This window comes from Corythoichthys intestinalis, chromosome 4 (assembly GCF_030265065.1).
Source record: "Corythoichthys intestinalis isolate RoL2023-P3 chromosome 4, ASM3026506v1, whole genome shotgun sequence".
NCBI classification, from domain to species: Eukaryota; Metazoa; Chordata; class Actinopteri; order Syngnathiformes; family Syngnathidae; genus Corythoichthys; species Corythoichthys intestinalis.
Window position 1 is genome coordinate 58872044 of NC_080398.1, and position 15940 is coordinate 58887983.

The 15940-nt window shown below is 38.9% G+C and overlaps 1 protein-coding gene across 5 annotated transcripts in view; it reads left to right on the forward strand.

Moving 5' to 3' along the window:
- Positions 1 to 4142: 4142 nt before the first annotated feature.
- Positions 4143 to 15940, forward strand: part of cnot10 (CCR4-NOT transcription complex, subunit 10) — a 44438-nt gene continuing 32640 nt past the window's right edge. For all 5 annotated transcript variants that reach the window (XM_057834452.1, XM_057834453.1, XM_057834454.1 and 2 more), the window contains exons 1-2: positions 4143 to 4342; positions 15757 to 15848. In XM_057834452.1, the coding sequence (XP_057690435.1) occupies positions 4327 to 4342; positions 15757 to 15848 (108 nt within the window). In that variant the 5' untranslated portion in view covers positions 4143 to 4326. The remainder of the gene's footprint in view (positions 4343 to 15756; positions 15849 to 15940) is intronic.

Sequence of the window (15940 nt, forward strand, 5' to 3'; positions counted from 1 at the left end):
ATATTATCTGAAATTTAGGCTTGTAAGTCCCACAGCATGGCAAGTGGGCATTTGCGTGTTGTTTTCAGCACCATTTTCTACGTATGTTCCAGGACTTGTCCCTGCGCTGTCATATGTACTGTGCGTTCCGGCACCTTCATGATTTACAAATTAAGCACTGCTATTACATGATGTATTAGGCCAAAAAAACACACAAAATTCATGTCATTCAGACTAGAAAAATAAAATGTCTCCTGTCCAAAGAGCATGAATGCCCTCTAGTGGAGAAAACATATTCCTTACCATGAAATTAAAACGATCATATTTCCGATTGTCCGAGGTTGAAATCCGCGCTTGACGGTAGCGCGTTTTGTCAAATAGTTTAATTTATACAGTGCTTTAAAGACGCCACGTGATTGAACAGGCCGGCTTGATCATAGGACTTCTGACTGCAAGTTTGTGTGTGGTCATGTATTGTTACGTCCGGTTGGTATAATGGGTTTCGTGGTTATTGTTGCTGACGTCTCATTGGTGAAATTGGTAGAGACGCTGTTGGCATCTCGGGTAAAAAAAAAAAAAACATTCAAATCTAATATGCACAATCGAGGAAAAATTTAATGATTCTATTGTCTGCCAAAATGGTGAAGTAAAAGTAGCATTTCTTCGCAGATGTATTCAAGTAAAAAGTATGGCGTGTTAAAATTACTCTTAGTTAAGTAGTTACTCATGTAAATGTAAAGGAGTAAGTGTAACGTGTTTCTGCCCACCTCTGATTATAAATCCAAATTTGAAACCCAAACACTCTTAAAAACCTGAGTGAAGCCATCGTGCTCCCAAAACAACAGTTTATTGAGAACTAAAAGTGAATGCCAAATAAAAGGTTTACTTAACCTGGTGAATGTCTTCCTCCTTTGCTGTAAAGCCTGCAAAAGAAACAAAAACAAACATACACTTACGACACTTGTGGGGATTTGATGAATATCATTGTCATGAAATCCGTGAAAACTTGTAGTAATACTAGCACCAACCGTGTACTCCACACCCCATCCAAATTAAGTAAAAAATCCAGACGTCGTAGAACCACATGCTGCTTGTCGAATCAAAAAATATCCAAGTGAAAATTAGCTCCAAAGGTTGATCAGTCAAGAGGTGACCCTTGACTTCCTGAGTGATGAATAGGACAGTTTTACTGTACAGCAGTACTTTTCAAATAGTGGGGCAGAGCCATGCCAGGGGTGGCGTATGTAATTTCGGGGAAACATACTTTTTTTGCTTCACTAGATTGAAGTATACTTGCACACCCACTCTGGGTGGCAGTGAACCAAACAAGAGCACACAGCAAAGACTACAGTAGTAGTGACGGGATAAACAGTTCACTTGAGGGATCAAATCCATTCCAGTTCGTTCAGTATAAGGACTCGTTCAAACAAATCGTTCAACGAATTGTTTGCCCCCCTCATCCCCCCACCCACTTTGGCCCAAATGAATCGTTCGGTTAGTGAATGGGAAGTGACGTTGCCAAACAAATCACCAAACGCTCCTTAGCAATATGGACAAGTTTCCTGAGCGAAACATGGGGGTGCCATCTTGGAAAATGTCTGCTCCGAACAACATGAATTGTTGTTGAAGTAAGCATTGTGATGACAAAGTTAAAACTGCAAAATTAAACCAGAGGAACCCATGGAATCTCAAAGAATGGATTTAACACGACGTAGATGAGACTCCGAGACTTTGTGTGACTTGCTGTGTGTGAACTCCTGGAATAGTCTCCTCGCCATACACCTTAAATGGAAACCAGCTGCAGACAAGAAGTTTAGGATGTGATTTAAACCTAAGGATATACCTAAAGCATGTATGCTTGTTCTTACCACTTCATTGATCATCCGTGGACAAAATTATAACAACCTGTGAGCCTGTGTTGATGTGAGGTGTAGATTGACTTGAGTGACCAAAATGAGGTGAAATTACAAAATAACATTACATTTGCCTATTGCAGAAGAGCTGACACGGATTTTGTTGTTACAAGGAAATACTGCAAGGTATGTACATATAAACAATAATAGTATGTCATTAATTTTTATTGCAGATATTGATTGCAATAAAACATTTGGACAACATGAATCCATTTGTTTTTTTATTTACAACGATTGGTGCATGTGCCAAACAGGTCAATAAATCACAATTTATAACATTATTAGAAAAATATTAACGAAGGTGTTGCATACTAGACTGTTATCAGACAGCAGAGTTCCGGAGCGGCTTAAGGGAGCCTCGCCAAACTTTCACCCGACATTACGGAGATCCTCGGTGGCCTACAGACTTGGTTTCTCCCGCTGTCCTCGGTATTTTCAGCTCCAATAAAGTTGCTCCTTTTAAAAACTCGTTGTTGAATCTCGGGATCGAGCTGACGGTCCGCCGCGAGGAAAGCCACTGTCTCCCAGTCCAGCCTCTCGGCCGCCGCCGGGTAGAATGCACGTAGTCTCGATATATGTCCATCAATGTACAGTAAGTGTTGTTGTGAGGCACATCAAATTGTCATCCCTTGCCTAAGAGCGTTTTCCACCTATTAACAAACGAACAAAAAATTTGTAACGCTTGCATGTATGCGTTGCATAATTGTGCCATCCTACATGTACTGATTAGCAACAGGCTAGAAGCAGATAGCATGTGTTGCAGCCACAGCAGTACCCTAGTTGTAGTTAATAATATTCAATATCAACATAATTACAATCATTATTGTACTAACAATATCAAGGGCAACAAGTCGTTTCATGCGTAGGATTTTAGGTTACATTTTTTTAGCAGTGGACACATAAAAATGCAGGGAGAGGAAGAACATACCATCCATAACACAGCGGCAACATGGCTACAAAACATCCGGTCTTTTTTTTTATCCAGCTCCACTGTTGTTTTGGATGGAGAAAATGTAAAACGTAAGTCGCTAGCAGAAATGCGGAAGTAAAGTGGAAGTACCTTGGAAACTTGTCGATATTAAGACAGAAGGTACTGGACTCATGAAAGAGTAAAAAATTTTAACAACCAACTCCGTTCTCCGCTACACTCCAAATATATATGGCGGAAAACACTTGAAGTTCCACTCTGAGACCCCCAATTTGACCAAATTTCAAAATTGTCCGATATGCATGTGTGATACATCATTGGAAAGCTTAAAATATCAATTTTCTGGGAGAAGAAAAATTTTGAACAGGAGGGCATTAAAAAAAAAAACAAAAAAACAGCAAAACCCTATCTCGAGGTGAGAGCACGCGAGAGCAGAATTACAGACGCCATGACTTTAACGAGATATTATCGCGTACTTACCTTGTTTTGATCCAAAAACTCCATGTAGCATGTCTCACCAAGTGTCAAGACACAGCTGTGAATGGCCACAGCAGGATTTGGGGGGGATTTTATGTGTGAAACATGGTAATATAACAAGAGTCACGATGCAGAAATCGCAGACATCAAGGAGTGGTCGAGATTTTTCTTTTTCATATATTTACCCTTTTAAACTTTTTCTTCAATTTTTCTTTGTTTGGATCGATTATTTATCATCTAACATATCGGAGAAAATGCGACAGTAACAAAAAATATCCAATTAAGCGATAGTTATGAGGTGGATATCCGTGACTTTTTTACAGACACCATTTTTTTTACTGTGACGTCATATGTTTAAAAGTTTAAAATATGCGAGTAAAAAATATTATTTAAGTTTTTTTTTTTTTAACCAAATATTAGACCTCAATTAAGGATTCTAAGCTAAAAATTACAGACATTTTGAATAATAAATATAATTAATTACCTTCTTTTAATGGCTAGGTTGAAAGAAAAGTGGTTGCGCAACATCTGTAAACGGGGCTTTGCACGGTAAAACGGACAAACTAAAAATAGTTTGGGGGCTTTATGCGCCATGAATCTGCTATGGCAGCATATAGACATATTGTTCTATCAAACACAACAGTTGTTTTGGCTTAAAATACAGCAGTTTCTTTTAAAGAAGAGTGAAACTGCTTTCACCATCCCAGTCCTAGATCTTGTCTGTGTTTCCCGCCATATTGACCAGATTTTATTATTTTTGGGGGGCGGGGGGGGGGGGTGTTCAATGTAATTTAACTCCAATCCAGGGATGGCGCTAGTTTATTTTTGCTCTTTAGTTACTGACTGTCACTCACCCACAAAGAAGCGCACGCAACACGACAGGTTTTCCTGTGGTAGCAATTTCTGTGCTAAACACAGTGGACACTTAATTTATTGTTTACGTTTTACTTGGCAAATTTGCTAAATCTATATTGATCTCATCCAACGTGCAGACTGAGCGTCTCTATCTGAAGTCAGAAAGGTCAAGACATGGCAGAAAACACAGGTAAAGGAGCTTGGGAAATAATAGCTTGCTAGCAAGTAAAAGGACTTGCACTAGAATTTAAATTTGGATGTAGTCCTTTAAAAGATGGACTTCGATTCTGTTTGTCAGTGCTACGCTTCGTAAGATATCGTGTATGTGACCAACAGTGTTGATGATTTTTTTATATATCAGAGTTTGATTGTAGTCCTGTGCATCGTTAACCTTTAGCCCGGACGATGCGCCTTCTGACCCTGGCAACGAAATAGAATGTGTTTGACTTCTTGATAAACTATATATCAGGGATCAGTAGAGTCATTTGCACTTTTTTCCCAAAAGAAAAAACTATATTAATGGTCCACCAAATTCTGTTGACATAGACCGTAAGGATCATCGATACTGAGTCCGCTACCCAGCTGTGTGGTATCGCTCGATACCGGTACTGTACAGATACATTTTTTGAAAACGTATACAAAATGTTTTTCCCCTTTTAGCATTATATAACTGCATACTCAATTGAATGTCAAACAATTGCTATCATTGCTTGGGCAAACACTGCTTAAATATATAGTTGCCAAAATTAAAAATGAATAAATAAAAATAAAAGTGAAAATAAAAACGACTATAAATCGAAAAATAAACAAGATTAGAATATTAAAAATAAATGTGGAAATAAATACAAATAAATGTGGAAATAAATGAGTTGGAATCTTTCATTTATTGGTCAATTGACATACAAGTGCAGCAATCGACTGTACACAACCAAGTAAATTAAAAAGTACACAACGGGTAACAAGCTAGTCATAACAAAACCCAATGAGCAGCCACTGCAAGCAAATGCTGATGACAATTAGAGTTTGAGGTTAACATTTGCAGTTAATGCTAGTGATACTAACAACCGGGGCGCTGCCAGGGATTTTGGGCCCAATGAAAAGATATCAGTTTGGGCCCCACCAAAAGTGCTGGGACACACACACACGTTTAGAGTACCAACTACGTAATTTCCTGCATTCTGGTGAATCTTTACACACTAATTTGTGCATTTTCTGCATTAATTTAAGATGAAAATATATTTATGTAAACATACAGCGTATAGAGCAATAATTAATAGACTGATACCATCTATAAGAAATATACTGAAGGTCATCTTTTACAATCTAAATATATTCTTATTAGAAATATTCTCAAAGCAAGTACCATAATGAATGACTTAGAATAAATGTTTTGTTTGAACTTAACTATACTAGAGTCAAGGGCGTAGGTTTGCATAGGGACGGTTGGGACAAAACACTACCAACTTTTAAGCAACCTTATTTATGTTATGTAATGACTTCACTTATATAAGTTATTTACCATTGTCTTCCCATATGTTTTAGTCGTTGTAATTGACCCCACCATTATTAAGTGAATTATTTTTATTATGTTTGGATTTACATGTACATCTTTTCACTTACTCAAATTGCCGGTCCATTTTTTCCTCCTAAACGCACATTTGATTGGCTGATGATTTAACCCTCACACACACCCACATTAGATATTACAGATGTGAGTTTTTTTTTTTTTTTCAGCCAGCAGCAGCCACTGTTAGAAATGAAAAAAGTCATTATTGTTTTGGAAGTGGGGAACACACCATTTAATTACTGTAGGTCCAACCTGCATCAGTGTTAGCATAACATTAAACTGTGTGAACTTGCTAACCTGCAAAACTCAAGTAGGAAGCTGCTTTGAGAGAAGTGTCCTTCTCTTTGTGTTTTCTACTGTTAACCTTAAATAAACTGTGAGAAATGTAGTAACCTCTGCTGGCAACTATGAAACTAGAAAAACGTTAGCAAGAAGCTGCTTAGAGGGAGAGAGGTGCTGCATAAACTCGTACGTAGCTCACACAACACAACATCCACACAACAATCATAATTATGTACATTAAAAAAAAAAGTATTGGTTAAAAAAAAAAGTATTGGGGGGGCGCGAGCTACCCTCACTAGCTTAGTGATTGACTGGTCGATCGTGATCAACGTCATGAGTAGGAGTGGGAACCTCAGGGCACCTAACGATACGATACGATTTGCGATACAAGGCTCAAGACAACGATTATCTCATGATATCACGATACAGTGATTATCAATATATTGGTCAGAAATTTGATACATGATATTCTAAGATACAACTGTTGAAACGAAAAAAAAAAAATTCAAAATAGAAAAAAATAGTCATTTTTTAAAACAGTGTCACCTTTTCAGTGCATCATTGCTGTAAAATATAAATCTACTGCAAATTGTGTACCTGCACATATAGAGGAAACAAACCACAACCACTGATATTTCTTGGAGAGATCATGATGAATGGCACCATTAATTTAAGTTTTACATCTTTTGAAAACATTTTAACAGTGCTGTAGGTGTCAGTCAAAAGTTGAGTTTGGACTGGGGCAATGATAAAATTGGTGGGTCTTCGTAAATGACTTTTGTTGCCAAAAGCGTTGGTTTGAGCACTTCCACCATCTGCTTCAGCATTTGAGATGTCGGACTCAGTCAGTCAGTCACATTCTTCCTCACCTTAAAAACAAAACAAAACAAAAAAATGTTAGCTACTTAATAGCTTTTAAGTTGAAAACACATTTTTTGTGTTGGAAGTATTGAGTGAATTAAAAAAAATATGAATCGAATGTATAGAAATTAAAAATGCAATAATTACCTATTTTTAATATGTAGGCTACATTATTATCATGCACATCACCTTATATATCTTGGAAGCTATTCAAACCATTTTTATAGCTTATTGTATCAAAATGGTAGTAATAGTTTGTGTAGTAAACTAGATGGAAAGTAGTTCTCAAATAATATCAAATCAGTAAATTCATGTAGGCTTGCTCGGTATTCATTTTCATCCAGTTTAGGGTCCTGGTTTATTTTTAAATCATTCTACACCAAATGTCATCAAAATAATACATGTAAATTCAAAAATCAATTATTAGTACGTTGCTAAACTTTCTTACCTCAAGTGATAAAAGCAAAGCAGTGAAGAAATCCGGTGACCACTTCATTCATTCATTATTAATGTCCCATTCTGAGCAAAAAGTGTACATGCAGGTTATGCTGTAATATCATCCCTACCTATGTTCTAGACATGTGCCGGTTACCGGTTTCACGGTTTACCGTGGTGTGAAAACGTCGCGGTTTCAAAACCACTAACATTTTCCGTCATACCTTAGTACGGTATTCGCTATTTTTCATGTGCCAAAATGCAGCCGAAGTGGCTTGGTGCGGCACCGCTCACCCCTTCCCGTTTGTTGCCGTGAGTGTCACTAAACAGCCAGCAAACCCAAAAACAAATCCTCCAAACTAGGCCTGAACGATATTGGAAAAAACTATTGTTGCAATTTTTTTGAGGTTTGCAATATATTGCGATATTATATTGCGATATTATATATATATATTTTTATCTTTTTTAAAGAAATTTTCACTAGATGACTTGAATAGCTGTTTGGAAATACTTTACTTGACACACCGTGACCACAGTGTATTCATATAATACCGTTTCATTTGTGAATGATGAAGATTGCTTTATGAAGGGATCCAGGAAGCCATGTCTGCACAAAATAGATCATTTATTGAACACAATATTTTACACTTCAACAGCAGCAAATACATTAAATGATAAATAAAAGAGCAGGTGCATTAGTCCCCTAAGTTTTTGACAAAATATAACAATAAATAAAAACTTCTGTAAAATAACAACAAAGTTGTAAACATTTGAACAAAAATATTAAATATGACAAATAAAAGAGTTGTTCACAAACTATAACAATAAATAAAAACCTCAGTAAAACAACAAAGTTGTCAACATATTTGAACTTAAATATTAAATCTGACCAATAAAAGTGCAAGTGCATTAGTCCCCTGAGCTGTTTACACAAAATATTACAATATAAAACTGCAAAACGGCAACAAAGTTGTAAAAATATTTAAACAAAAATATTAAGTGTCAAAACTTTATGTGCAGCAGTACTATATATAGTTATTTGAAAAATACGATTTACAATAAATTTAAATATAAAAGAAACAGAAACTCAATTGAACTTGTAAATAATTGACCTGAATAACTGCAAATAACTGATGAATAACAGAACCAAATTTCCTGCCTTCCTGATAGCTGTCACATGAATAAAAAGAAGAAAAGACATTCCTCCAGCTGTGTTATGTATTTGTCTGCATATCGTCCACCTTTCTTGCTCAGCAATTCTCAACTGGGTCTCATAGGTTTTTGGCCAAGACTACTAGTTTATCCACTATTGCAGGCTTGAGACAAGAACGTTGGCACGTAACAATGTTCCCACCTGTACTAAAAAGCCTCTGATGGGAAGGTCTTAGCAGGAATGCATAGATACCTGCGTTTTAAATGGTCCCACATGTTCGACAGATTACTTCTTGTTGATGCAACCATGGCGAGGCATTGTCGACAGGGCTGTTTTTTGTCCCTTATAGTCCTTTTTCTTGCCAAACTACTTCCAAAACTCCTTTTGGAGACGGTCTTGCCTCGTTTCCTTGCTTCAACGTGTTGCTTTCTTGCTTTCACTTTGAGAACGGCCCCTCCTCCCGCCGCTCTGCTGTTCGGCCCCTCCTCTCTCCACTCCGCTGCCGCGGGGGGAGGTGGAGGAGCCGATGACTTGCTGGAGGGAAAGAGAAGCTGTGCGCTCTCCTTCCCTCTCCTTCCTCAAAACAAACGTTTGTGGATTAAAAAAAATGAAATGAAAAAACTATCGCACGTCCTTGCGATGGGACTATTGCGCATGCGCACATCGCGATGGCGATGTTTAAACGATATATCGTTCAGGCCTACTCCAAACACAAGGCGTACTTTTCTTCAATTTATTGAGCTCTCAAATCGTGGTGAAATATACAAATAAATACATTTAAAACGCTGTACAATTGTATTTTTCCACGTGTGATTAGGTTCAACAGGATAGCAGTAGCTCCATTAAAAAGTTCGCCAAAAACAAAACACACATTTTCCTTTCAAATTCAATATACAAACTAACTAAAACTTACAGACGAATGTTAGCCTAGGCGAAACTCGGAGAGCAGCTTCTTTTATGTCTCACAGCCGCTGAGTGAGAGAAAAGCTTGATTGCAGGGGGGAAAGAAAAAGAATCGCGTCAAAGATCGCTAATTGAGAGAGGAGGTCTCACTCCTCACTTTTTTTATTATTATTTTTTTTAGATGAAACCTTTCCTCAACAATATTTACATTTTAACTAATTTATAAAACTAACTTATACATTTTTAACTAACTTATTAACTTATGAATTCTTTGTTCTTTTTAACACAAAGGCATGGCATCATGTAGACTAGAGTTGACACAGTGGCTGAAAATGGCGAAACTTCACTTGAGCTTCCCCCCTCAAAAAAAAGTCATACAGTATATATTTTTAATTTTATTTAGAAGTGTTTTTACTTTTTATAGCAATTATTTTGTTCTTACTCTAATATTGAGCAACTTGAGCTGTGGCTGTGGGTATAGTCTAGGTTCTATTTATTTTAAATTTATATAATATTTGTCATTTTTTGTTTATTTATTTTCACATTATATTCATGTTCCAATTTGCAAATATGTTTTGAAAAAATCCTGTTCAATGGATTTTTTTTTTTTTTTTTTTTAAACCCATACATCTCAAAATTTTGGAGCTATAATTGCAATACCGTGATACCGTGAAACCGCGGTATTTTTGCTCACAGTTATCGTACCGTGAAAATCTCATACCGGCACATGCCTAGTTGAGACCAAACCTACGCCCTTGACTACAGTATACATTACAGTATACAGTATACAACAATTTTAGTATGAAGAGATTGCTAAGATTTGCCTGCTGTACTGATTAAATGTAAGCTAAAAGTGGAGCAAACACTAGCTAGCAAACAATTACAGTATTTCATTATGGAGTAGGCTTAGTAGCCTCCTCTAGAAACTCATGATCTATAGGCTACAGCTCCGAAGCGAGGTCCCTTGTTAACAAACTAAATTCAATTGATGACAAACTAAATTCAATAAATTCTTGACAAACTGGATTCAAGCCAATTTTAAAAAAGAACATTTCCACACCAACTTTCAACATCTGTAGGATACCAAAAAATGCCGTCATGATTTGGAATTCATATTTTTTAATTGGTGCATGTCGCTCATTGAGGCTGGGAAAATCCCGTATTTCTTACGGAGTGAGCTGGGACCTCGCTGCAAAACTAAAGTAACAGGTTAATTTTCAGCACTACACTGACACAAGACCCCACTGTCCTTTGTGAAGTACTTTGTCACATCCTGGTGGCCTTTTCTACCCATCTCCTGTTTTGCTTTCTTTTCTTTCCTCTTTTGAAAATCCGATTTTTGTTTTGAAAACATTTCTGCACTACCGTGCTCTACGCGCTTCGAGTCATTGACTGATATAAATGCGCATAGCTGCTCCCGTTTTGATCGAAGGAAGGGTGGACCAAACCATTTAATGAAAATACAGGGGTTTGGGGCGGGGGGGGGGAGGGGGTGACAATACATATGCTGTCTGGGTGTTTACTTTTTGCGAAAACAAAACAAAACGAAACCCTTCGTTTTATTCCTATTAAAATTATAATGATAAATATTTAAATTTGCAAATGATTTACTAATCTTCTAATTTTCTTTGTGGGCCCCCATCAGGGCATGGGCCCTGAGAATCAGTCTCACTTTTCCCCCCTATACGGCGCCCCTTCTAACCACCATAAGCAAATAGCGTCCAGGTTAGCGTAGTGCTAGCCGGTAGCATTTACTTAGCATTAGCATCCACATAACCAACCAATAGTTGAACATTTCAACACAAGGCACACATAGGATCGCCCCCTAATTTGAAGAACATTTTCTTCTGCATGTTCAGCCAGGCACTTTTATTTATTGATTGATATTTAATTCAATGTACAGTAAAGAAAAAAGGTATTTGGACACCCTGCTATTTTGCAAGTTCTCCCCCTTACAAATTATGGACAAGTCTGAAATTTTCTTCTTAGGTGCATGTCCACTGTGAGAGAGATAATCTAAAAAGAAAATCCGGACATCGCAATCAATGATATTTTTTTTAACAATTTACAACTGACATGATGATACAGCTGCAAATAAGCATTTGAACACCTGTCTATCAGTTACTTTTGACCCTGAAAGACCTGTTAGTCTTCCACTCCATGTATTATACTGAATCAGAGGCACTTGTTTGAGGTCGATAGCTTCATAAAGCCACCTGTCCACCCCATACAATCAGTAAGACTCAAACGTGTAACATAGCCACGACAAAAGAGCTGTCCAAAGACAACAGAGACAAAATTGTACACCGCCACAAGGCTGGAAAGGGCTACAGAGCAATTGCCAAGCAGCTTGGTGAAAAAAGGTCCACTGTTGGAGCAATCATTAGAAAATGGAAGAAGGTAAAGTCAGTCTCAATTGGATTGTAGCCCCATATAAGATATCACCTCGTCGGGTCTCAAGGATCCTAAGGAAGGTGAGGAATCAGCCCAGAACTACACAACAGGAGTTGATAGATGACCTGAAAATAGCTGGGACCACCGTTTCCAAGGTTACTGTTGTTAATACACTAAGACGTCATGGTTTGAAATCATGCATGGCATGGAACGTTCCTCAGCTTTAACCAGCACTCGAATGATGCAGAGCAGTCATGGGAGCAAGTTTTGTGGTCAGCTCCACTAACCGTGTTTGGAGGAAGAAGAATGATGAGTACTATCCCAAGAACACCATCCCTACCGTGAAACATGGGCGTGGTAGCATCATGCTTTGAAGGTGTTTTTCTGCGCATGGGACAGGACGAGTGCACAGTATGAAAGAGAGGATGACTGGGGTCTTGTACTGTGAGATATTGGGGAACCTCCTTCCCTAAGTCAGAGCATTGAAGATGAGTTGTGGCTGGGTCTTCCAACATGACGTTGACCCGAAGCACACAGCCAGGATAACCAAGGAGTGGCTTTGTTAGAAGCCCCTCCCCCGTCCGTCATCCCGCCTTGGGCTGGCTGGGTGGGAGCCTTGGCCCTGGGTTGGCGCCTGCGCACGAGGTGTCTCCGCTCGTCTGCGGGGTTGTCATGTGTTTGGTGGGGCTCGCGTGCGGTTGGATGTGATTGGGCGCGCTCAGGTGGGGGGGGGGGGGGGGGGGGTCCTTGTGCCGGGACTGGCGGTGGGGCGGCGTAGGGTTGGTTGCCAACGGGCTTACACTCATAAGGGATTCACATGATTACTGGGTTCTTGATCACAGAGCTGATTTGTGTACACTCTACCCCTCCCAATCACTTAGCTTATAGACTTCCCCTTCCCCCTTCCCTTCTTTCCCTGGTCAACAGGCCCCCCACATGGTGTCAACCGGAAATACATCTAGCTGATAATAACACCAACATATTAATACTTAGTGTAGGCGTTCAATCAATTTCTTGCTGTTGTTTGGGTTTCTTTTCTTTCTTCTCGTGTTTCTTTTCTTTTGTTCCCCCATAACCCTTTCCTGTTCGCTGCTTTGTCATAATAAACGAGATATGTTGAATGATAACAATGGGAGTAAGTCATACTCTCAATGTGAAACATTAAAACTGTTCAGACCAACCGGGCACTTAGACTCCCATCCTCCGTGTCAAACAGCTGAACAGGACAGGGTTTTAAAAAAAAAAAAAAAAAAAAAAAAAAAAAAAAAAAAAGAATATCAAGTTTCTCGTGTGGCCTTGCCAGTTTCCAGACCTAAACCCAATAGAAAACCTTTGGAGGGACCTCAAACTCCGTGTTTCTTAGCGACAGCCCAGAAATCTCCACACAGATGGAGTGGGCCAAGATCCCTCCTGCAGTGTGTGCAAACCTGGTGGAAAAACTACAGGAAATGTTGGACCCCTTTGATTAAACATTTATCAGGTGTTCTAATACTTATTTGCAACTGTATCACTTTAAGACTGGGAAAATACCATGAAAAGACTGCAAAGACTTCCATTTCACACTTAGAGTGGGATGAAAAAGTATCTGAACCTTTTGGAATTTCTCAAATTTCTGCATAAAATCACCATCAAATTGGATCTGGTCTTTGTCAAAATCACACAGATGAAAAAAAAAAACTTTAACTTTAGCTTTAACTCAAACCACCCAATAGGTTTTCATATTCTAATGAGGATAGTATGCAAACAATGACAGAAGGTGGAAAAATAAGTAAGTGAACCATCAAATTTAATATTTTGTGGGCCCCCTTTTGGCAGCAATAACTTCAACCAGACGCTTCCTGTAGCTGCAGATCAGTCTGGCACATCGATCAGGACTAACCTTGGCCCATTCCTCTCTACAAAACTGCTGTAGTTAAGTCAGATTCCTGTAATGTCTGGCATGAATGGCTGTCTTAAGGTCATGCCACATCATCTCAACGGGTTTCAAGTCTGGACTTCGACTTGGCCACTCCAGAACGTGTATTTTGTTCTTCTGAAACCATTCTGAAGTTGATTTACTTATGTGTTTTGGATCATTGTTTTGTTACAGCATCCATCCTCTTTTTAGCTTCAACTGTCTGACAGACGGCCTCAGGTTTTTTCCTGTGAAACATCTTGATAAGCTTTTGAATTCATTCTTCCATTAATGATTGCAAGTTGTCCAGGCCCTAAGGAAGCAAAACGGCCCCAAATCATGATGCTCCCTACGCCATGTTTTAGGGTGGAGATGAGGTGTTGATGTTGATTTGCCTGGTACACCAGACTCACCGCTGTTCCAGCTATTGAGTCTGGCCATCATTCACGCGGATACAATTTCCAGGGCGGAGCAAGCCACAGCAAACAGACAGCGGAGTGGACCAATCAGCGACGGGCAGACGTGACGTTAGTAAAATGACGAGGGAAGGACGGCGGACTTGCGCGCGGAAGTAAACATACGAAGAGAGCGGAGTTTATTCAACATGGCTAGCACGAGACAAGACTGTTGTCAGTGACTCGTGTCGGTGTTTTTGGTAAATTAAAACTGATTTTACCGTGGATTGGAACATATTCTCGGCTGTCCCGTTCACCATCTGTGTTGTTGTGGCGCGCAAGAGTGACGTTGCTCTTTAAGAACACGTCACGCAAATAAACGAATCTGATTTGTCGATTGATTTTGTACCTGCTCGAGAGGCCGTTAATGGGCTGGTTCCCAGACTATACTCTCAGTGTTTGAAAAATACAGGGAGAACAGTCTGGCAGAGCCAGGCAAGATGTTGATGAGCTGTTCCATGTTTTCTCCAGATATGATGTTGTGTGTTACTCCCAAAAAATCAACTTTGGTTTCATCAGTATACAAAATATTTTGCCAAAACATCTGTGGCGTGTCCAAGTGCCTTTTTGCGAACATTAAACGAGCAACAATGTTTTTTTTAGACAGCAGTGGCTTTCTCCGTGGAGTCCTCCCATGAACACCATTCTTGGCCATTGATTTACATATAGTTGATGTGTGCACAGAAATATTGGACTGTGCCAATGATTTCTGTAAGTCTTAAGCAGTCACTCCAAGGTTCTTTTTGAACCTCTCTGAGTATTCTGCGCTGAACTCGTGGCTTCATCTTTGGTGGACGGCCACTCCTTGAGAGAGACGCAACAGTGCCAAACTCTCTCCATTTCTAGACAACCTCTCTGACTGTCGATTGATGAACATCCAAACGTTTGGAGATGGTCTTTACACAAATCAACAATCCTTGATCGCAGGTCCTCAGACAGCTCGTTTGACCGAGCCATGATGCACAAAAGACAGTGCTTCTCATCAAGAAAATTCTTACCTGGTGTGTGTTTTATAGTGGGCAGGGCAGCTTTAAACTACTCATCAGCGATTGGGCACACACCTGACTTAAAATGTTTGGTAAAAGTTTGTTTTAATGGCTCTTTAAGTCTCCTTATGCAGAGGGTTCACTTACTTATTTTTCCCCCTTCTGTCATTGTTTGCATGCTATCATTAAAATATGAAAACGTATAAATGTTTGGGTGGGTTTAGTTAGAGCAGACACTTTATTTTCATCTGTGTGATTTTGACAAAGATCAGATCACATTTGATGGCGATTTTATGCAGAAATGTGAGAAATTCGAAAAGGTTCAGATACTTTTTCATACCACTGTAACAATCAAATGTGTTGAAGTACACCATACCTCCAATAAGACTTCACAAACACTCTAAAAAACCCTTTCTTGCAGTCTTTAGTCTGAGATGGAGAAAATCCTTACCTGTGAGCCCAGCATCAGTCAAATGCTTTGTGATGCGGGTAAACAAAGCAATATTGATGTCAATTTTTTAATTTATTTATTTATTTGGAGCATATGAATGGATAAAAGACAGTCCAATGATGTATTTGTGTGACTCCTAATGTGAATGTAATCAACATTCATGTAGGTCAAACTGCACTTTTTTTTTTGCACATTTTCATGAACTAATATTCTTTCCCATCAGAACAAAACGAGGCAAAACATGACAACTCATCGTCACCTGCAATGACAGACCAAGAGAAAGAAATGGCAGCCAATGCATATGAGTCCTTTGTGGTGAGTGCTCACTTTCAAATCTTGACAGTAGGGGGGGAACGTCTGGGTACCTCACGATACGATACGATTTGCAATACAAGGCTCACGATAAC